At 46.4% G+C, this 24,766-nt stretch overlaps 1 protein-coding gene across 1 annotated transcript in view; it reads right to left on the bottom strand.

The window, feature by feature from the left end:
- TECPR1 (tectonin beta-propeller repeat containing 1) overlaps positions 1–24,766 on the bottom strand; it is a 428,679-nt gene that overhangs the window by 56,325 nt on the left and 347,588 nt on the right. The window contains exon 24 of the mRNA XM_085629008.1: positions 17,149–17,268. Coding sequence (XP_085485134.1) covers positions 17,149–17,268 — 120 coding nt within the window. The remainder of the gene's footprint in view (positions 1–17,148; positions 17,269–24,766) is intronic.

Here is a 24,766-nt window from a genome sequence, read left to right as displayed (position 1 = left end):
GGCTGCTGAATTCATAGCTGTGCATAGAATACATAGCAGTACCTCCTATTAGCGGCGGCCACCAGTGCCAGCTGCAGCGGTCTGAAAAAGAGTTTTGAGAACAGCCTGTCCAACAGCTGCCTGCTGTTTTGAGTGTACATCTACACAATAGTGTTTGGTAAATGTATGTATAGTGGACCATGTGGCTGCTCTACATATATCCTGCAAAGGAATGTTTCCCAGGAAAGCCATGGATGCCCCTAACTTACGTGTTGAGTGGGCTCGTGGGGGAATCGTTAATGTGCGTTTAGCCTTTTGATAGCAAATTTGAATACATTTAACGATCCATCTGGCTATACCTGCTTTGGAGATGGCGTTGCCTTTGTGTTGTGGAGAAAAGGCAACGAAAAGTTGTTTTGTCTTCCCAAAGTCTTTAGTTCTGTCTATATAGTACATGAGGGCTCTTTTGACATCTAGTGTATGGAGCATTCTTTCAGCGACATTTTGTGGATTCTGAAAGAAAACAGGCAGTTCAATAGGTTGATTCATGTGGAACTGCGATATAACTTTAGGCATGAATTTGGGGTTGGTACGTAGTACGACCCTGTTTGCGTGAACCTGTATGAATGGCTCTTGAATGGTTAGTGCCTGGAGTTCACTAACTCTTCATAACGAAGTGATTGCCACTAGGAAAGCTACTTTCCAGGTGAGGAATTGAATCTCACATGAGTGGAGAGGTTCGAAGGGTGGACCCATCAGTCGGGTGAGGACCAAGTTGAGGTTCCACACCGGTGCTGGTGGGTGTCTTGGGGGAATTACTCGTTTAAGTCCCTCCAAGAAAGCTTTGATGGCAGGCACTCTGAATAAAGAGAGGTGCTGCCTGTTCTGGAGATAGGCTGCTATTGCGGTCAAATGGATACGTATTGAGGTGTATGCCAGATTGCATCGGTATAGGTGTAAGAGGTAACAGACTATATTTTGAATGGATGCGTCTAGCGGGTTAATGTCATTGTTGTTGCAGTAAATGACAAACCTCTTCCATTTAGCTGCATAGCAAGCTCTGGAAGTGGGTCTCCTGGCCTCCTTAATGATCTCCATACAGTCAGGTGGCAGGTTTAGGTAGCCAAACTCTAAGACTTCAGGAGCCAGATTGCCAGGTTCAGCTGTTGCGGATCTGGGTGCTGAATTTCGCCATGGTTCTGCGTTAAGAGTGCAGGTTTGATCCGCAGCCTTTGATGCGGCACCACGGAAAGTTCTAGAAAGGTGGTGTACCATGGCTGGCGCGCCCATGTGGGAGCAACTAGGATGAGTGTCAGTGAGTGCTGTCGCAGTTTGCGTACCACCAGCGGTATTAATGGTGCTGGGGGAAAAGCGTACGCAAATCTGCCGGACCAGTTCATCCATATCGCATTGCCCTGCGACTGTGGATGTGGGAACCTGGCGGCAAAGCTTTGGCATTTTGCGTTTTCGTTTGTGGCGAATAGGTCTATCTCTGGATGACCCCACTGTTGGAAGTACGGTTGGAGTACTGACGGATGTAGCTCCCACTCGTGCATCTGGTGGCTGTGTCTGCTGAGCAGATCCGCCATCTGGTTGTCCTTGCCCGGGAGGTGTTCCGCCATGAGGAATATGTTCCTCTGAATGGCCCACTTCCACATGCTCTGAGCCAGATGAGACAACTGTGGAGAGTGTGTTCCTCCCTGCTTCTGTATGTAGTACATGGCAGTCATGTTGTCCGTCCGGATCAACACGACTTTGTTGCACAAGTGTAACTTGAATGCTTTCATTGCCAGGAAGATTGCCATCAGTTCTAGAAGGTTGATGTGCATCTTCTTTTGTTGTATTGTCCATAGTCCCTGCACTGTGTAATTGAGTACATGAGCTCCCCATCCCTGGAGATACGCGTCCGCCGTCAGTATTATTTGTGGAACAGGCTCTTGGAACGGTCGGCCCTTGCAAAGGTTTTGTGGATTCCACCAATGCAGAGAGTTGTATGCCCGACCGCTCACCAACACTAGGTCTTTTAATTGCCCGTGAGCCTGATTCCATTGACGTGCCAAGCACTCCTGAAGTGGGCGCATATGTAGTCTCGCGTGCGGGACTATGAAAATGCAGGAGGCCATCATGCCTATCAACTGCATGAACACTCGCGCAGGAAGGGAGTGTTGAGGTTTGAACTTTGAGATCAGCATTTGCATGCTGTTGATCCTCACTAAATTTGGCTGAGCTGTGGCTGCCAGAGTGTCTATGGTCGCACCTAGGTACTGTTGTACGTGTGCGGGTTGGAGATGTGATTTTGGGTTATTTAGTGAGAATCCCAGACTGTGAAGAAGGTGAATGGTGAGGGACATGTGGCTGGCACATTGTTGGGCTGACCTTGCCTGAACAAGCCAGTCGTCCAGGTAAGGGTAGACGTGGATGTGTTGTCTCCGTAGATGTGCCGCTACTGTAGCTAGGCACTTGGTGAAAACTCTGGGTGCTGTTGTCACACCGAAGGGGAGGACTTTGAATTGGTAGTGCTGCCCCTGAATAGTGAACCTGAGATATTTTCGGTGTGACGGGTGTATGGGTATGTAGGAGTACGCATCTTTGAGGTCTAGTGTGGCTAGGAAGTCTCCCTGTCTGAGCAGCGGGAGAACCTGCTGTAGGGTGAGCATATGGAAATGCTCTGAGAGAATGTAGTGGTTGAGGGGTCTCAGGTCTAGTATAGGTCTGAGTGACCCGTCCTTCTTCGGTATTAAGAAGTACAGAGAGTACACCCCTGTCCCTTGCTGGTGGACGGGCACGACCTCTATTGCGCCTTTTTGCAGCATACTTAGCACTTCCTGCTGCAATAATGCTAAGTGCTCTGAGGACATAGGATGGTGCTTTGGCGGTATTGTGGGTGGAGTGGAGGTTAATTCGAGACAGTAACCGTGTTGGATAACATCCCTGACCCACCTGTCCGTGGTGATGGTATTCCACGTGGACAGGAACCGCTGGAGTCTCCCCCCGACAGGTGTTATGTGGTCGGGGGGAAGGGAGAGGGCGTCACTGTTTGTTCTTGGGTGAGGACCTGGTGTTGCCGTAACCGCGTCCTCTGCCCTTGGTGCTGGAGCCACGATATCCACCTCTGGTGTTTTTATCGTAGGTACTCTGTGTGCCCCCTTTATTGTAGGTTTGCTGTGACCCCTGTCCTCTAGCCGCTCCCCTATTTCCGGGGCGATGAAAGGAGCCACTACGAAATGTCTGCGTTTGCAGAGCCCCCATTGACTTTGCAGTGTCTGTGTCTTTTTTGATCTTTTCTAGGGTGGTGTCAACTTCTGGTCCGAATAAGTAGTCGGGGTTGACAGGCTGGTTGAGGATGTTATTTTGAACCTCAGGTTTGAATCCGGAGATTCTTAACCAAGCGTGTCGTCGTAGCATGACGCTGGTGTTTATTGCCCTCGCAGCTATGTCGGCGGCATCCAGTGCACACTTAATGGATGCGTTTGTGAGAAGTTGTCCCTCTCTGATGAGGAGCTCCGCTGCCTCTTTGTACTCGTCTGGTAGATGTTGGAGTAGGGACTCCAACGTGTCATAGTGTGAGCGATCGTAGCGAGCCAGGAGCGCCTGTGTATTGGTAATGCGCCAGATGTTTGCTGCCTGGGCTGCAATCCTTTTGCCGGAGGTCTCCAGCACCTTTGACTCCTTGTCCGGAGGAGGAGCATCACCAGTTGTCTGCGAGTGCGCTCGTTTGCGAGCGTTAGCAACCACGATGGAGTCCAGAGGTAACTGGCCTCTAATGTACATAGGGTCCCCGGGCGCAGGCTTGTATTTTTTCTCGATCCTGGGGTTTATCACCCGTGCCCTGGTTGTTTCCTTGAAAATGTCCTTTGCTGGTTTGAGGACACCTTTTAACATGGGCAGAGTCTTTACAGTCCTCTCTGAGGAGGCGAAAGTGTCCACTAAGAAATCGTCCTCAATTGTGTCAGAGTGGAGTTGCACTCCATGATTGGCTGCGGCACGTTCAATGAGGGCGTTGAAGGCAGCAGTGTCCTCTGTGGGAGATGTTTTTGCGCCATAAAGCTGCATGTCCTGGGTATCTGTAGCGGCACCCGGGTCTGCAGGGTCATCCCAAGCTTGATCTGGGTCCTGCTGCTCCTCAGGATCTATATCCCTGGGGTAGGTGGTGTCATCACCCATGTAATCCTCCATTGCGTCCGTGTCGGAGGGCGACGGAGAGAAGGACTGGGGATCTGGATAGGAGGTGTGGAGGCGTTCATATAGAACTGGTTCCGATTCTGCTGGCAGTTTTTGCTTTAGAGAGATTCTGTAAGAGTCCAAAGCCTGGTCTGAAGTGACCTTCTGCTTTCGGAGCATGAGCCTGCCGGTGTCGGCGTCGATGAATTGGGACGGTGAAGGCCCAGTAGGAGAGTGTCCAGTAGATGGGGACCTTGTCTGGGTGACACGTGTTCGGATCTCGAATAGTTTTGGCGCTGTGGACGGCGGCAAACCAAAAGTGATGTTGGTTGGTGCCGAAGGTGCCTTTGGAGCCTTTTTCGGCTCGGAGCCCGACGTGGCCTGGAGGGCTGCCTGTTCTCTGATACGTTGCAAGGACGCTGCAACTTGTCGCACCGAGAACGCCGAAGGTTCTTTGGTGCCGAGTGGTTCTGTAGAGGTAGGTGTGGACTTCTTCGGAGCCACAGGGTCATCGAGTCGAGGAGAGGTAGTAGCGGTCGACGGCGTCGATGACTGGACCGTAGTCGCTGCCTTCGAAGTGGATTCCGATGGAGCGGCCATTTTAACCTTGGTGGTCGGGGCCGATTGCTTCGGTGCCGGGGGCCGAGGCGCTTTGGTGGTACCGATGGCCTTCCTCTTTGGATCGGTGCCGACATCCGCTGCAGCGAGTTCGGCGCCGAAATCCCTTTTGGTGCGGTCGGAGCCGATGGTTTTGGCTGGCGTCGAAGGAGTGGAGGTCTTCGAGCCGACCAGTGCCAGTTTCACTTTCGGTTTCTGTTGAACCGGTGCGACGATTGGTTTCGGTTTCGTTGAAGGGAAACCAGTCTTTTTCGGTAATAATGGCTCTCGCTGGATGTTCGAGGCCGGGCCAGAGGGCGGGGCCGAAGAACTGCGGGATTGATCTCGGGTAAGGCCCGAAGGCGATCCCTCGACCGGAGCCGTAGACTGACGCACTTTAATAGCCTCCGTTTGGACGGGTAGGCCCTGCTCTTCACCAGAGCTATCTTCTTCGGCCCCGAAGGCCTCATCGTAGTCCCCTACCTCATTGTCGGCTTCTGCCCTGTGAAAAAGCTCTTCATCTGCGTCTTCCGATCGGGAATCGTGTTCGGAAGCGGGGCTGGAGTTTATGTTTTCCACGCTTTCAACATCTTCGTCCTCGGTGCTGAAGATGTTGGTCGGGGCCGGTGCCGATTGCTGCGCTTCTAATCTCGCAGCTCGTCGATTCCGGAGAGTCTTCTTGGATCTGAATCGGGCACAGGCCATACATTTCGATTCGTCGTGATCCGGAGAGAGGCATTTGTTGCACACCGGGTGGACGTCGATATGTGGATATTTTGAGTGGCAAACAGGACACCGTTTGAATGGGGTCCTCGATTCCATCGTCGATGTAAGGTCGATGGTCGGATGAAACGGATCCGAAAAAAGTTGATAAGGTTGCTAAACTAGCAAGTAAGCTGTCGATACCGATCGGGAACAGTACCGACGAAAACTAAAGGCCTTTTGGCCTGAAACTAAATTTTCCTAACTTGAGTCAAGATAAGCACATCCGAACCCAATGGCGGAAAAAAACAATCTGAGGATGGAGAGGATGCCCATGCGCACTGTGGTCCAGGGGAGGAGTCACCTATCTCAGGATACTTCGAAGACTCTTCCAGGACAACAACGTGCAAACATCCGGACCCAACACTAGGCGGCGATCTATGCACAGATATGAATTCAGCAGCCCACATGCCTCGAACTTATATTACCATACAATATATATTGTATGTGGTACCAAAGTGTGCTCTAGGCCTGTGAGTTAAATGCCACAAGTTGAATGCAGCACCCATTATGCCATGCACTGGAGTGACAATGCAAACATGGCTGAAGAACTACTCTGTGTAGCCAGATTTAAACTACACATTTGATCCATCAAAATAACCCCTTTTGACAGGAATAAACCTTTTTAAATATCTATGAGTCACCTCCAAGTAGGCCTTATTGAGCAAAAGGCAGGGGATATGGTATTTAAAAGTGGGACATGTCAATGTTTAATGTAACATGTCCTTACAATTAAAAAGCCACACAATCTATTTTCACTGTAGCAAGGCTGGCTGTTTCATAGGAAAACACAGGGATGCAATATTAGATGCCAATACTGTATATTGAGAATGGGACTAGCTAGAAAAATATTTAAACAACTACCCCTGACACCCTGTGAGTCTCCCAGTGCTCCGTTGAGGCCCTGTGGGGCTTTAGAAGTGTTCACCTGTGGTGGATTGGGATTTGAGGACTAAAGTCAGAAGGAAAAATCTTTGGACCAGGACGAACCTAGTTAGTGTATCTGACTTGCCTGCCATCGTGTTCGGCATCAAATTGCACCTAAGTCCTGGTAGACTGACTGGTCATCCAGCACATTGCTATACATTTCTTTGCCACAGCTAGACCCAATTCTATCACCTTTTCTACATATTTAGTATGTTTGGATTGGGTCACCAAGCCCAAAAGGCACAGCCATATTGTGGGCAACAATTGTAATTCAGTCAAATTCTCCAGCACCGGAGTCACCTCGCCTTAGAAAGTTCCTACAGTAGGGCACGTCCAACACATATGAATATAGGTCCCGGGGTCGACCGGCATTTGGGACAGTTTTCCTGTATGGTCGGGTCTAATCTATGTAACCACTGTAGCATTACATAATCCCTTTGTATACATTTACAATGTATAAGCTTCAACCGCGCATTATGTTTCACCCTCGTGCAGTTGCCCAGCACAGAGGCCCAGTCACGCTCGCTCAGCACCTCACCCATGTCTCCCTCTCTTTGTGTTTTCAGTGACATGATGCGGTTAGCTGTGCGCGGAACGAGAAGGGCATACAGATGCGAAATAAGCCTACGTCCTCCACTCATGTCCAGCAGTGTCTGGTTCAGTATGTGTATGCCCAGTTCCGGTGAGAACCCCGGCCAAGCCTTCCTTAAGGCCGCCGCCAACTCGGCATATGCAAGGAAGTAGCCACCCATGACAGCTACAGAAGTCTGCATATCCCAACATCCTACTATCCACATACGAATCCCCAAAACAGTGCGGGCTACTGCCCTCCACCAGTGACTCAGGAGGGGTGGTATTGAGGGGCTTATGGCTGTGTACCCTGGAACTGACTGCTCCGTTGTGCTTTCCCAGATGGTAAATAATGTCCGAACCTGTTCTGGCAGAGTCGATCTATATTTGCGCGTTGCCAGTGGCAGTGCCAAGAGCTTCTGAGCCTGGTTATTTGGGCTAGCATTTCTGTGACAGGGTCTGTTCTCCCTTCCTGAAACCATGGTATTGTGAGCTGGATCTGAGCTGCCCAGTCACACACCTTAAAGTTTGGTGCCTGTAATTCCCTGCTATCCCATGGGAGTCGTAGAACTTCCAAGCTGATCGCGCTCTCCTGTGTCCCCAGTATAACTAATACAACTATAAAAAGGGACCGGGGGTCTAACAAAAGCACAGTAGGTGATGTGTCTAACACCACGCCTACTGAATTCAAGTAAAGACAAGATTCCTCTTCCCCTGTTTGCATTTAAAAGAGGGAGTAATATCAAGGACAAATTGGTCCATACACGCCCTAAGACACCGTTACCCAGACAATTGGGCACGCTCTGGGGCTTACCGGCGGCCATCGGCCACCATCCTTGTGGCGAATGCTCAATTTGTCCGCAAACTTCACACTCAACGACCATCGATATAGGTACTGACAAACCTTGGACTCAGTATTGCTTTACTAATTGCAACAGCAGCAATCTGATTTATTTGATCACTTGTCCGTGTAGAACCAACTATGTCGGGATGACAACTCGAAAGGTCAAGGCACGGATGTTGGAGCACAAAAGCACCTTTAGATGCAAGAAACTTACCACTAAACTCATGAGACATTTTAATGAACATCATGCACCTGAAGAGTTTAAGTGGACAGTTCTTGAAAAACCGATTATACCCTCATCTGTCACCGACATATCAAGATACCTATTTGTGAGAGAGCAGAAATGGGTGTACAGACTACATAGTGACACTCTAGGTTTAAATGACGATATTCCTTGGGTTAATTTATAGTCAGGCCCAATTGAGTCTTAAAATTCTACATATCTTACGATAGAACCCTTCACTGATTTGACTTTGATAAAGAACACTTGGGGACATCATTTGTAGAGAAGGCTCACACCAGGCGTAGTTTTTCATCTCCTTTGCCATCCCCTGTTTCAGTGCTTTATCACTCAGGTGAGGATTAGGGTTGTCAAGACCATCACACTGACCCAGTGCTAACCTCTCACCTCTTTCACACATCTAATGATATGTGGAGATATACATGGATTATCACGTAGATAGTTCCCTTAGACAAGAGCTGAAGTCTAGGGTAGCTTTTAATGTAACAAAAATATGAAGCAGAGAACGCCCGGTTTATCATTACAAGCTAACCAGGGGCGCTTCAATACACATTACTGCCGACTAAGACAACCTTTTGAATCCATTTCCAAATGCGAATTGGGTGAGATGCGCGTATTACTACCGCTCTTAAATACATCTTTTAGACAACAAGGCACTTCAAGACCATACGTTAGGCTTTGACGCGAGATGATCATTAGAACTACAGGGCGATCACGCGTTACGTCACTCTGTAGTTCAGCGGCGCCGCTCTGAGTGTCACTGAGCGCGCGCCATTTCCAAACTACAGATGAGACGCGTGTGACGTCATTCTGTAGTTTAGCGTGGTCGCTCCGTTACCTACAGGAGCGCGCGTTTTTTCGAAACCGGATGTAGTTTCATTACAACACGGGGTATTTAAATCATGACTGTTTGATACTCCGGTGCCTCCTTCCCTGAACTCGGCGGGAGTCCTGAGGTACCGACGGACAGGTCAGTGCATGCAAATTTTTGGGAGATGATTTACTGAGCCAAGGATATTTATTTCCAGCAGTTGGTCCTTGTACCCAGCAGGCTCGAAGAACTAGTTTAGTATAGTTGCAATCATGATACTTTTTTCGCCATTGTACAGTAGCGATGTATTTTGACACGGAGTCAATGTAGAATAAGTTAATTTTGTGATTAAGATCGTAGCTGAGTTCATTAAGCCACAATATAACCTATAGGTGAGCCATGAAGATTGAGTACTACATAAGAGGCACATAGCGAGGAGAGTTTGCGACTGCGCTTCCTTTGTATGACATTAGTAGGCTCGATTAAGTTGGGTCTATGACATCCGACAGGATTTTGTTCTTATGATGAAGAGGGTAAAGCTGGGAAGTTTAATTAGGTACCCTACCTTAATGGACCCTATACTTTGGATGGGGTTTCCTTGGCTGTTTAAGCCTGAACTTGGCTGAAGAGCCCACTCTTTTTCTTTTATTTTCCCCTGTTTCATTGTAGAGCGGGGCCTCATCTATACCCGAGGAAGGTTCCAGGGAGGTGAGGTTTGGACCTTGAATCTTCAGGGTAAGCTGACACATCTGAGTAATTTAGGACGTATTATTATGCCTGTTGATCTCTGATGCCCTACATAGCACAATGTATGATAATTGGTTTATCTCCTTCGTAGGTGATGATTGCATCCTGCATATGAAGGCTTCGCACCAGGCGAGGTGGTATGGTTTCTTACAGTGTTGAGATTTTTCTTTAATTATTATGCAGTAGCTTTGATTTGGTCCTGATGAAAGCCTGGATCACTTCCACTTAGGCTGAAACATGTTGACCTCAGATAAGGAGTTATAGCGCTCTACTATGAAGCAATAGCAGGAGCCTGACCTAACTCCTTCAGTTTTTATTAGGTGTGAGGAAAGAGACATTGTTCTAACATCTTTTCTCATAATCTTTTTATTCTTTACCGCACTGCACCACATAGTTTTTTCATGGTTTTTCTATGTTATTTTGCATTTTTGAAGGCATGAATTGTTTGCCTTGGTGGGGAATGGCATCCACGGAGAGCACTTGAGCTCGCCACGGAGGAGACCCTTACGTTCTAACGGTCATCCTCAAGGCTGTGGCAGATTACCACGTGATAACAATGACTCACAGGGCTTGACAATTTAGCTCTATCACTTGAAATAATTTGATGGCAATCATGCTCAGCTCGGATTGCCAGGGATAACACAAGGCCTTCAGTTAACAGACACATCACCTACTGTGCTTTTGTTAGACCCCCGGTCCCTTTTTATAGTTGTATTAGTTTGATTAGGGGATTTGGACTTGGGTGGTCTTTAAATTATTTTCCCTTAGACCCTCCTTTCACCTGTTGTATGTATATCCCCAGTATAACTGCCAGGGAAACTCGTTCAATCTATGGAAGCAGGACTCCGGGATGTGCATTGGCATATGTTGTAGCACATAGAGTACCCTCGGAGAGCATTATAGCACAAGTTACTTACTTATCTGTAAGAGACAATAGTTAGTGATAGATTCCTTACCTTAGAATATCCCCAGGCGTCAGACTGGATCCGGAAAGTTTTAGTCAGCAGTACCCCTGCGTGTCGGTAGGCGTCGTCGTGCTACTTAGACGCGCCGACGTCAGTTCAGTACACAACTTTTCCGTGGCAGAAGCACAGAGCCATGCCAGAGACCGACTACTGGTGCAATAGAACTAGGGCCCTAATAGGGATGACCTGAACCCTAGAGAACAGTTTGCAGAACAAGGAGGATGGGCGGGCGGTAAGGAATCTATCACTAACTAATGTCTCTTACAGATATATCGTTACACAAGTAAGTAACTTGTGCATCTGAAAGAGACACGTTAGTGATAGATTCCTTACCTTAGAATATCCCCAGGCGTCAGACTGGATCTGGAAAGTTTTAGTCAGCAGTACCCCAGCGCGTCGGTAGGCGTCGTCGTGTGGCTCTGCGTACGTCGCTGGCATAGTAGCCGCCGAGAGGACGTCGTCCGAGCTACTTAGACGCGCCCACGCGCGCCGACGTCAGTTCAGTACACAACTTTTCTGTGCCAGAAGTACAGAGCCATGCCAGAGACCGACTACTGGTGCAATAGAACTAGGGCCCTAATAGGGATGACCTGAACCCTAGAGAACAGTTCGCAGAACAGGGAGTAAGGAATCTATCACTAACTAATGTCTCTTACAGATATATCGTTACACAAGTAAGTAACTTGTGCATCTGAAAGAGACACGTTAGTGATAGATTGCTTACCTTAGAATACATACCCAAGCAATACCAACCCCGGTGGTGGGTCTGCGAAGTGAGATTACACCAGAAAGTCACGGAGAACCGAACGGTCAAAGAAGCCGTCTCTCCGGACCTGACTGTCAAGGCAATAGTGCTTAATGAAAGTATGCAACAAAGCCCAAGTGGCCTCCTGACAGATGTCTTGCAGGGGGACACCGTGTCCCAATGCTGTAGAAGCTGCTGTCGCCCTGGTAGCATGGACGCGCAGCCCAACCGGAGGTTCCTTTTTAGCCAGAGAGTAACAGGTTTTAATACACAAGACAACCCATAGGGAGATAGTTCGCTTGTGCACAGCCCGGCCTTTCTTGGCACCCACGTAGCCAACAAAGAGCTGATCATCCACCCGGAACTGTTGTGTGCGGTTGACATAGAACGAAAGCGCATATTTTGGGTCCAGACGGTGGAGCCTCTCCTCTTCTCTTGAAGGATGCAGAGGCGGAAAGAAAGTGGGCAGAGTGACAGTTTGCCCGAGATGAAAGGCAGACACTACTTTTGGAAGAAAGAGGGGGCACGGTTGAAGCACAACCTTATCTGGGTGAATCGTCAGGAAAGGAGGTTTACAGGAAAGAGCCTAGTGCTCACTCACCTGCCGAGCGGAGGTGATGGCCACCAGGAAGACAGTTTTTAAAGTTAATAACCGCAAAGGACAGTTATGAACAGGCTCAAAGGTAGCGTACATCAAGTATGTGAGAACCAGGTTCAAGTCCCATTGAGGCATCACAAAAGGAATAGGAGGGAAAGGTGAGTCATGTCTTTGAGAAATCTATTGACGACTGGGGACTTGAAAAGAGAGGGATGATCAGGCAGCCTACGAAAGGCTGAAAGAGCAGAAAGGTAGCCCTAGATAGTGCCCAGAGCGGAGCCCTGCAGGGCCAAAGAGAGAAGGAACAATAGGATCGCAGAAAGAGGATCAATAGCTTTCGCTGTGCACCATGCCACAAACTCTTTCCACCGACAGGCGGATACCATTTTAGTGGAGGGACACCTGGCTGCCAGAATCACATTACAGACTTCAGGAGGCAAGTCAAATGGAATCAGCTGTCGCCGCTGAATCTCCACGCAAGGAGGTGGAGGCTGGACAGGTTCGGGTGGAGGACCGTCCCCTGTTGCTGCAACAGGAGATCCTCCCGAAGAGGCAGTCGGATCGGGGGATCCATGCTCATACTGAGTAGCTCGGGACACCAAACTCTACGAGCCCAGTCCAGTGCCACAAGAATGACTTGGGCCCGGTCGCGTCTGATCTTCTTCAGCAATCTGGGCAGAAGTGGTATAGGCAGAAAGGCATACAACATACCGGAACTCCACTCGCGATGAAAAGCGTTGCCTAGCGAGTGCCGCCTTGGAAATTCCAACGCGCAGAACTGCTGACATTGCGCGTTCTCTTCGGTGGTGAATAGATCTAACCAAGGTTCTCCCCAGTGCTGAATGAGACCTTGTGCAACCTCTGAGTGAAGACGCCATTGGTAATCCAACATGCACCTGCGGCTGAGTTTGTCCGCCCTGGCGTTCAGGGTACCTGCCAGGTGTTGAACCACCAAGGAAATGCCTTGCCTTTCCAGCCACGTCCAGAGACGTAGAGCCTCCTGACATAGGGTCAACGAACCCACCCCGCCCTGCTTGTTGCAGTACCACATGGCGGTGGTGTTGTCCGTGAACACCTGCACTACTGTCCCCTTGACAGAGGGAAGGAATGTTTTCAGTGCAAGTAGGATCGCCCTGAGCTCAAAAAAATTGATATGGAGCTTGGACTCTGCCGGAGGCCAGAGTCCTCTGATCTCCACCTCTCCCATGTTGCCACCCCATCCCAGGAGGGACGCATCCGTCACTACTGTGTGCTCCGGTTGGGGAAGGGAGAGGGATCTGCCGCTGACCCAACGCTGGTTCGTGAGCCACCACTGCAAGCCCAGTGCAGTGCCCTCCGAGATCTGGACATAGTCGGATAGGTTTCCCCGATGCTGCGTCCACTGAAACTTCAGGTCCCAAAGCAGAGCACGCATGTGCCATCTGGCATGATAGATCAGCAGGATGCAGGAGGCCATGAGGCCCAGCAGCCTCAGGTTCTTCCTGACCGAAACCCTGGACCAGGGCCAAAAGATCGGAATCATAGCCTGAATGTCCCGGACTCGCTGTTCGGGAGGATAAACCCGAAACTGCGCCATATCCAGAACCGCTCCGATGAAGAGGAGCTTCTGAAAGGGAATCAGGTGCGACTTTGGCACGTTGATGGAAAACCCCAGCAAATGCAGGAGGTTGGCCGTAGTCTTGAGGTGGGAGACGACTGCCTGGGGCGAGCCCGCCTTGAACAGGCAGTCGTCGAGATAGGGGAAGACTGAAACCCCTGATCTGCGCAGATGAGCTGCGACCACCGCCATCACTTTCGTGAACACCCGAGGGGCGCTGGTAAGACCGAAAGGGAGCACGGTGAACTGAAAGTGCTCGTGGCCCACCGTGAACCGTAGGTAACGCCGGTGGGCTGGCAGGATGGGGATATGAAAATAAGCATCCTGCAAGTCCAACGCTACCAGCCAGTCTTGCGGGTCTAGGGCAGAGAAGACCTGAGCAAGTGTGAGCATCTTGAACTTCTCCTTCCGGAGGAATTGATTGACGTTCCGGAGGTCTAAGATAGGGCGCAGACCTTTGTCCTTCTTTGGAACCAAGAAGTAGTGGGAGTAACAATCACAACCTACTTCCGGCGTCAGAACGCGCTCGTTGGCCCCCTTGGCCAAGAGGGCTGCAACTTCCTGCTGGAGAAGTGCCAAGTGATCCCCCGACATGCGGTGGTACTGAGGTGGCATGACTGGAGGGGTAGACTCGAAGGGGAGGGAGTACCCCCTTCGGACTATTTGCAGAACCCACCTGTCCGAAGTGATGGTGCGCCAGTGGGGAAGGTGATGGCGACTCCTGCCGCCCACTGGCGTCCGGTGGGTCTGAAACACTGGACTAGGAAGGTTTGGAGGCGGCGGCGGCAGGAGCGGTAGTGGATTGACCTGCTCGCTGGCCTCGGGAACCACCACGCTGGGTTCCACGTCCGCGGCTGCACTGAGACTGCAGCTGCGCAGGCCTGCGGGACTGAAAGGAACGCGATTGGGTGCCTCGACCCTGACCTCGAAAGGAGCGAAAAGTGGGCCCCGAGGGAGTGCGCGTGGTGGCGAGACCCAAGGACTAGGCCGTAGCCCGAGAGTCCTTAAAGCGTTCCAGGGTGCTATCCGCCTGGTCACCAAAGAGGCATGTGCAATCAAAAAGGCATGTCCAACAAAGTGTTTTGAACATCCCCGGAGAAGCCAATTGTTCTGAGCCAAGCGTAATGGCGGAGCGCCACCGTTGAGGAAAGTGTCCTGCCGAGTGAATCGGCCGTCCAAGTCCACAACGGATAGTGAATTTAGCAGCATCTCTCCCCTCGGTAATGGCCTGGGAGAGCACCGCTCAAGCTTCCACAGGGCACTGAGGCAGCACCTGTGCCACCGTTTCCCACACAGAATGTGAATAGCGGCCCAACAGGCATGCAGTATTCACCGCCCGCAACCCTGAACTGGCAGAAGTGAAAATCTTTTTCCCAAACTGCTCAAGTTTCTTAGATTCCTTGTCTGGAGGGGCAGAAGGGAATGCGCTCGGCGAAGCAGAGTCCTGGACAACCACACTCTGAGGTGTTGGGTGTTGTGTGAGAAAGCTGGGGTCGCCCAGCACCGGGCAGTGGCGGCGCGCCACACCCTTATCCACAGGAGCCCCTGTGTTGGGTTTGTTCCAGGTGCTCAACAGGACGTCGGTAAGGGTGCCGTTGAAGGGCAGCAGTGGCTCCGTAGAGGAGGACGCTGGCTGCAGTACTTAAGTCAGGAGATTGGTCTTGATAGGCACAGAAGGGAGCTCGAGGTTAAGAGCCTCAGCGGCCCTACGCAACACAACAGAAAAAGTCCCAACCTCCTCTGTAGCCACTGAAGAGGGGGACAGTGTACCAGGATGCGGAGAGAAATCTAGATCCACTGGACCTTCCGTATCACCTTCACATTCTGGCTCATCCTCGCATTGAGCTGCGAGAGGGTCTTCAGACCCCTCCCAGTACTCCCCTTCGTCCACCGGTTGTTGAAGAGGCCGGTAGGGACGAGGTGCCCGAGGGAATGGGATAAACTCTCCACCCAGAAACGGAACAGGGGCGTAATAGACAACCCCGGTTCTGTGCCGTCCGGCGCCGCACCCGGAGCCAGCGGCGGCACCGAGGCCCGAGCCGGCGGCGCCGTAGGGTATCGTGCCTGCATAGCCGGGGCTAAAGGCGGCGGCACGGGGGCAGAACCCCCCAACGGGTCTGCGGGGCATGAAGGCGCTCCGGAGGGACACGATGGGCCAAATAAACGGCTTATGGCATTATCTTTTGACAGTGGTTTTGGAGAGGTCTTAGGATAGCCCACCGAGTGTAATGAAGGTCACTTGAATCCCCATAAATAAGCCTTCTGGCAAGGAGTCTGTTTACTAATAGCAGTGTTGTGTGATACTGAGAAATGTGAGTGGTGGCTAGGACCACACAGATGAAGAGAGGATTGCCAATGATCACCCAAGAATGCATATTGTTAACAGTTTGAACAAAGTCACCCCATAAGGAAACAGGAACTGCAGACCATCAAAAGGGAGATGACTTCTGAGTGTTAAAGGCCGCCTTATGGTTCCAATTCCAATTAAGACTAAGGTGTGGGCTAAGGGACATTTGTGTTCTAAAATCACAAGGCTGACAGTTTTTTAACTCAAAAGGAGAGAATGTTGAATGGGCTGTGGTGGGAATTCCTATCATTCACAGTCTCTGATTACGATTTAGTTAAGGATAATGATGGGGTTTGCCTAATATTTCCTGACCCGCGTAAAGAAAAAAAAGAGGTGGTATGTGGATTTAGACTTGGCAAACCTTTGCAATTACCTGTTTTTTTACCTCAAATAATGCCCAACTGAAGTATGTTTCCACACCTGTATCTGTTTCCTCCACTTTCCTCCGCCTCTAAAGGGCTCTGGACTTTAAGAGTTTTGACCAAGGGGTTTAATTAAGCGAGTTTAATAATTTTCATCTGCTATGTTTTAAATCAAGCTTTGAGAGGAAGGTTTATGTTGTTTTTGTAGACATATTTAGATTCTTCTGATGTTTAGGTTGGCTTACTTAATAAACATTTTTAATACTAAGAATGCTTTACATATTGTATTGTCGATTGAAGCAAATTCCATGGAATGCGCATTCAGACTGACACTGCACCCACACTTACCCAAACACACAACCGTTTCTCTACATACACACCTCCCCTCCCCCACATAATTGGTTCATATTTAAAATTTGCAAATTCTTTGAAATGTACATAGGTAAGCATTATAACTTTCAATTCATACTTCTGCTAGGAAAAATGTTATGTGAACAGCCATATCGTTTTTATTGTGTCTCTACTTTTTTGTAGTTTTATTGTGATTCTGAGTGGCCTTACACTTAGTTATAATATCTACAAAAATGTTTTGGAAGAGTACCTTTAATAATCCTTGTCATGCCCTCTTAAAATAGCAGCCGATAAATTTAACTCATACTGAAACCTAAGACTTAAATGAAAATTTACACTATCAGGATTCTGCCCTTCAAATTATTTCACTTCTTTATGTTTACTAGTCTTAGAAAAATGCATGTAAATAAATGTACATTTTCAGTATGTGTAATATCAAATGGTTCTTCTGGTAATCCTTGTTTTAATTGACCTTTCTCTGCGTCACTAAATGTTTTTTTCTTGGAAAGGAAGAAAATAGTCAGGTGAAAATTTGACTGCTCACCCCAATTCCATAGTCCCACGACTGCCCCTTCGGTTCCAGTGGCTGTACCCCTGTTCGATGGCAAACTGTTCCACAACTGAGACTGTGGCTACCTTGAACTTTGTCTGCAATTACCCAAACCTATGGGAAGAAAATAAGAGACTATAAGACATGGTTATGAAACAGTAAAGGATAATGGTGCCAACAAGTGAAGAATGACACAACAACAAAATAGATTATATATCATATTGTCAAGTTTCTACCTTTTGTATGTTATTCTGTGTGTTTTCAGAATCACACTTTTTTCTATCAAACCAAACATTCATGCCTTTTAAGGTTATAACAATAACATTTACTTTAAATAGCACAGTATATTTTCATGAATTATTTGATTTTAGATTGTGTGTAGTACGTGTAATTCAGTTATCAGTTTAGTTCGTAAGGGCCATAATATCGTGGTCAAAATATAGTTACAGCATAAATATTTAGGTACATATTATCCAGGACATGTACTTCATTTTTATTTGGAAGAAAATATTGATGTTGAAAATATTTCTTACTAAAATATAATGGTATTTTATATACTTTTTTAATGGTGGAATTTGAATGTTTCTTGATAAATAATTTTTAACTAAATTTTGTTAAGAGCTTTTCTGATATATTTATATTTTATGTGCTTATCTTTTAAATGATTGATTAACAATTAGTTGGTAATTATATTTTAAATAATCTCTGTTAAAATGGATATACCTTATTTATAAAATATTTTTTAAATACATTTTTAAGATTACAAACCCTGTATTTTATTTATTAACAAGTATTTATAATAACTGTACAATTTATATATTGTACAATTATAATTAAAAAATGTTTGGCTGTATACAGTTTTAAAATATATATTTGTAAGTATTTACATTTTATTTTAGGTTTAGATATTATTCATTTGAAATTATTATTTTTTTTTTTTAAGACTTTTTTTTGTAGTAGATATTTTGGTAATAGATATAAATCTAACTCTATGTTTTACTGTCAAGTATAGATTTATTGAGGCCAATTTGTATGGTGCCGGAAAGGGTACTGCATCAACATAATGGTCTGCCCGCCTGATTTATATGCTGGCAAACCTTTAGTTTAACAACACTGGAGACAACTCTGGTTCCTCTGTGGTTACAACCCTCTGATGGCCCGACAGAGTAAGAGTAATCGGAGGTTGACCTGTATGTCCGTGCACCTAATTTAGATGGGTGGACATACAGTTTGCAAAACGTGCAGTGAAAACTGCAAAATCCCCCCACCCCCGGACAGGACATGAATCCTAAGATACATTAGCATGAACCGCCATGACGTCAGTTTCTGTCAAGGGTTGAAATGTTCACTGTCCTGACAGACATTTCTAAATTTGGTTGTCGAGACCTTAACCAAGGCGACAGAGAAAATTACTCTGTTGCCACTGTCTCCCTGGCGGAGGATGGCCCAACCGCAAATGTTAAATCAGGCTCTTAGTCATGTACATTATAGGATGGAATGTCGATATTTTGGCTATTGGTATTTTTACATCAATATAATAATACTTTTGAGATCGAAACTGTGACATACAACCATGTACTTGTCCAACATGAAGTCGAGGAAACAGACTTTGCAAATATGTTAATATTTTTTATAAGATGGTATTATGCATAAGTGTATATAACATACACACACTAATAGAAGACTAAACAATGCATTCTGGGAAAACCCTTGAACACCCAATGTTGGGTGTGTGTGTCAGCAATTCCCTGTAACACATGCTCTGTGTCTAAAGCAGGCATCTCCAACCATTTCTGTAGTAAAAGCTACTAATGTTCAATTAAACCCTTCCAGAGCTACTAATATTATTAGTGTTGTAATGATGTCCATAACAGACAAGATTATGTTAGTGGCCATCATATGCAAGATTACCAGCGATCATCTTAGTTCAACAAGCACAGTTGCCAGCTTAATGGAAACAAGCATTTGCAATGCAATAGGTCTCGCATTTGTGAGAGTTAGCGCTATTGGCGTTGTAAATGATAATGTTTTTTTACCTACGTGTTTTGTTTTGGAGCGGAGTGTATGTATGTGGTGTGGGGGGAGTTCTGTGAGTTGTATTAAAATTGTTAGTTGTGGGATTGTGAGTTGTGTAGTGTATTTGTGGAGAGGAAGTATGTGGTATGGTGAACTGATAGTGGTGAGAGCTGCAGAGAATAGAAAGAAAGGAAGAATGAGAGGGATAGGCAGTTTGTGTAGGAAGAGGTTATTGAACTTGAGATAGAGGAGCATAAATACTGTATGAGAAAGATAGAAAAAAGGGGAGAGCAGACCATAGAAACATAAAGAGGGAGGATTTGTGTACGCAGAAGACACCCTAAGAAGAGGAGGAGAGCGTGGCTTTAAGGGACAGAAACGTTGAAAAGTTAGGAGATAGAAACTATGCTTGAAGACCTGAAGTTAACCACATGAGAGAGGTGGGAATAGTGCATGAGACAGCGACAGAGATGGGTGAGAAAGGGTATGAGAGAGAGAGGGACAAGTGGAAGGGACAACTGGGGGGAGGCAAGGGGTGGACTAGTGCACAGCGTTAGGAGGTAGAGGAAAGTAGCATGTGTGAGTAGGCAGTATAAGAGGAGACAGGTAGTGCAAGGGAGGGATGAGAGAGGGCAGTGGTATTGCAAGATGAGAGTGGGTAGTGGGAGTGGGAGAGAGATGAGAGAGGAAGTGGGTATGTGAGGGAGAGATGACAGTGTCCACATGGGACAAACAGACGTGGAGCACTAACAAAAACTGCCAAGGTAACAGTTAACAATTTACTCTACGTTTCAGGTTTTCTAACAAGCCCCAACAACTACACAGGTTCAAAGTAGAGATTGCTGAACCTGCATGCCTCGGAATATGTTCTATATAATGACCAGCGTGTTAAGGAAACATCCAATTTCCTTCAATGTAACAGCAGCGCACTTCTCAACGTTACGCCAACAATTATGAGCACGTTTGGTAAACCACTAATTGTACAAACACACATGTGTGTGCACCTGAAATTCAAAAGCATGTAGAGTTCACATTGAAAGGCTTGCTGAATTCACAGGCATGCCTCCACGAACATAGGTGTTATGTTTTTAAAATCAGCACCTCCTATTTACCATGAATTCCATGAATACTGTTTGACATTGCCCGCTACAAGCAGCACGACCTCTTCTTAAGAGCTCAGGCAGCATGTGCAACTTTTAAATAAGGGATGCCAGTGCTGGTGATATATGGCGCCCACTCGAGTTCACCGAAATATATTTTTGATAAAGGATCATATGAGTTTATTTTTCTTTTTATTTCTGGTTTGGACTAAAATCAGGATATGCATATGTTTCTCATTAAATGTTAAATCTCATCTTAACAGAGGGATAAAAAATAAATTAAAAATTGCATGTTTTTTTAAGCTAATTGGTGGCAGAACCACTTTTCCCTTAATGTATTAATCCCCAGGTTCTGCACATAACCGGGTTACCCCATTATCCCATATTGACTTACGAGAGCAGACGCTGGTCTGCGAGGGTTTTTCTCTCGGAGTGTAAGACTGATGTGCAATGTCAGACATACTTGCGTACAGCAAAGAATGTATTGCCAGACTTATACAAGGGCACGATGAGACATCCTTTTTAGGAGCAACTGTTACACCAATAAGTAAAACACTTAATGAAAAATTGACCAAACTTGAGAGACTAGAGAAAAAATTAATAAGAACAAGACAGCATGGTACCTTCAAGAAAACATTATCCCTGTAGGTTTACAGGTGAGAAATGAGCCGGCTATATTTATAGAAATACCCAAGTTCCGTGAAACCTTCAGCTTTGTGGCCAATAACTGCTCCAGGCACTGGATGGTGCTTGGAGTAGAAACAGCATTAGAGTATATGAAAAAACTGATGAAAGAAATAGAGAACTTAAGAAAAGAAATTGTAGACGACAGGGCACTTACGAATGGAAAAGAAGCCCTTGAAAGGCTAGATAAAACAATTTCAGAATTCAACACTATTACACTCCATAGAAAATTGCACTAATTGGCCAGAGATTTACGGACATACGACAAGAGAGAGACTTATCCCTACACCTCAGACGAATATTACCAACAAGACACTCAGGGCCATTACTTGAACACAGGCAGACAAGGAGGCCGCAAATACAAAACCTTTTCAAAGACATCATATTCGAGTGGTCCAGACAGTGACTACGACAACGGTGGCCCCTCTGGCAGCCATCAGCAATCACACTCAGGCCCTAGTTATCAGGGAACAAGCCATCAAGCTATATCACAACCAGATTTAACATCGGGTCCTTTTTTAGGGGACCCCAGATGGAGCACACACAGAGGTGGGGGGCCCCCCTAGGTTGGACAGAGGACAGGGGTCAGAACAGAGGATGGAACAGAGGCAGGGGGAGGGGGAGGAGATCAGTGAGATTCTACCCTCAAACACACAGAGAGATACAAACCAGGAGACAAACGTACCGCTGGTAATTGACACAGACCACCCTCAACCAAACCTTCAAGCAAACAATTTCAATGATCAAACTAACCCGGTCATTAATCTATCCAAACATTCTCTGTCCCCGACAGAACTATCAATCTTATCCAAAGGACTGAGCTATGTGCCTAGTGCACCTAGTAACAGCTTTGGGACAAAAATAGATTTGTATCGTTTCTTTCGCAAAATACGATTGAAACATTTCTTCTATAAACACACGGGTCCAGTCAGCATTAATAGATGTGTAGCTACTCCCTTACGTACGCCATCAACCTTTTCACCACCAACACACCTAATGTCAAACAGAATTTTAACCTTTGAGCAGGTATTGTTACAGGATGTACTTAAATTATTTGACACAAAGAAATATATTAAACACAACATCAGTAAAGAGGAAAGGGTGAGCTTGGAGACACTTGAGAACAATTTGGACCTTGTAGTAAAGCCAGCTGACAAGGGGGGCTCGATTGTGGTCCAGGACAGAGAAGACTATGTTAAAGAGATTGCTACACAATTACAAGTAGCTGAGAACTCCGTAAAATCAGGAGAGATCCCACGAGGGAAGTATCGAAATTAATACACGTGCTTACCACCCAAGGATTGGAGGAAGGGTATCTTAGCAAACTTGAATTTGGTTATCTGAATCAAAAAGAACCACGGGTCCCTACGATCTATACACTCCCCAAAGTCCATAAAAACAGGTACAAACCACCAGGGAGACCCATCGTGTCCGGGTGTGGCTCAGTTTTGGAGCCCCTATTTCGGTATGTGGACATCTTTCTACAGCCCTGGGTTCCTAAGACTAGATCATACATTCGAGATACAATGGAAGTCATCAATTTGATAGAGGGCCGCGCCTATGATAAGGACAGACAGATACTGGTAACTATGGGCGTAGCTTCGTTGTATACCAGTATTCCACAAGATGAAGCACTTACCATAGCGTGCGAAGTGTTGGAACGGAGAGAAAGACCACACAGGGTACCCACTGATTTCATCATTGCTTTACTAGAAGTGGCCATGACGAAAAATGTCTTCATATTTCAGAAGGATTATTCCCATCAGACTAAAGGAGTAGCTATGGGCGCTGGATTTGCTCCTGATATAGCTAACCTCTACATGGATAACTATGAGGACAGGAACATCTATAATCATGATAACCCTTTCACAGAGAATATAACTCTGTGGAAGAGGTATATCGATGATGTCCTCATGGTATGGACTGGTAACTCCGATACCTTGGAAGAATTCTGTATCTGGCTGAATGCCAGATCCGATGATATTAAAATGACCATGACTTACAGTACAGAGAAGGTTGAGTGTTTAGATCTGACTATACAAAGTGAGAATAATGAGCTATGCACATCATTGTAAATGAAACCATTAGAAAGAAACACTCTATTGGGGTATAAAAGCAACCATCCCAGGAATTTGCGAGATAATCTGCCCTACGGTCAGTTCCTGAGACTTCGCAGGAACTGTACCCGTAGGGCTGATTTCTTTAAAGAATCCGATGCTCTACTGCAGAGACTTTTGGACCGTGGTTACCCACGCAGTCTCCTGAAAAAATCTAGGAAGCGGGCTTGGTATTGCCACAGGGTCATCCTCCTACAACCCAAAACTGATAAATCTACTGATAACGATCGAATAGTCTATCTACTAGCAACAGAAGCAATTAAATTAAGCGCATCATAAATCAGAATTGGCATTTGGTTTCTGGAGAAATAGGCAGCATAGATCGTCCTTTATTTGCCTTCAAGAGGGGAAGGAACATTAAGGACTATGTTGTGAGCTCATACCTTAGGGATGAGCCTACACCTGATACACATTCTCTTTTGATGTTGCCTCCATTAGAAGGGCATTCTAAATGCGGCCACTGCAAAGCGTGTGAACTCACGGTAGAACAAAAGGAATTCACCCACAATGGCAAAATATATAGTTTGCACCATCATACAAACTGTAACACACAGGATGTAATTTATCTAATCAAATGTCCATGTCAGAAAATATACGTAGGGCAGACCAAACAGAAAATTAAGACACAAATTTTGCAGCACTGCTCACGCATTCGCTGTAAAGAGCAAGGTGCCCCATTGGTGGAACACTTCACCGAGAATTCACATACGGTTGACAGTCTAGAGTGGTGGGTATTAAGAGAGAATAATGCCCAATCCCAGAGGGGGCTCTTTATCAGCCACCATGAACTTACGAGAATGCAAGTGGATACATTTGCTTGACTCAGTGAATGGGGGATTGAATGAACAGGAGGAGATTTCCAGACAGATAGCCCTACTTAGCATGACTTAGGCTTATTTCATGATGGGTATTCGTAAAATCACAGACGTGATTGCACAATATTGGAAATTACCTAATATGCAATGTATAACATCTATATGTATATGTAACCTCAATTTTTGATAATTGGTTTCCGCTTACAAGCTAATATTGCCTGTACAAATGTAAAAGTATCTGTAATAATGAGTTTGGTAAAGGATCACTGTTCACAATGTACAAACATCTAAATGTAATGAGATTGCTTAACTGAATTATGCATAATTGAACATACTACCATCCAAATGTTAATTCATATATAACATATATTGTACTATAAAGTGTTCTTAATGTGAACAACAATAGATTTACCTACTTAAGTATATTGCAGTTAACATGATTGACAATCGAGATATCGTTGAATATTACAGAGATAATGTTAAAATGATTGAGGATGCAAAATCATAGAGTAATACCAGAGGTATGTCTAGAATCACTGTTTTTATAGTGCGAAATGAAATGGTGTATTTTATACATCATTATATGAGAGATGGAATACTGCTCACAAGATAGGTCCCGATATAATGAGCGTAGATATTAATATGAATGGGAATAGCTTGACTTTGCCAAATATATATGCCGATTGCCGTTCGGGCTTGTCAGTTTTGAACGAAGGAGGGAATTACACCTGTATTAACGTAGTAACGCTCTTTAGACCTATTCCCCACAAGATGGCAGTCGTGTAACGTATACGGCCGTCACACAAGGACGCTGCCTACACGTTTACGCTGATGCCGGATATTTTACTTAGAGAAGAGCAATCGCCTGTGAGACGTGCTT

This window comes from Triturus cristatus, chromosome 10 (assembly GCF_964204655.1).
Source record: "Triturus cristatus chromosome 10, aTriCri1.1, whole genome shotgun sequence".
Classification (NCBI taxonomy): domain Eukaryota; kingdom Metazoa; phylum Chordata; class Amphibia; order Caudata; family Salamandridae; genus Triturus; species Triturus cristatus.
This window is presented reverse-complemented; position numbering and strand designations above follow the sequence as displayed.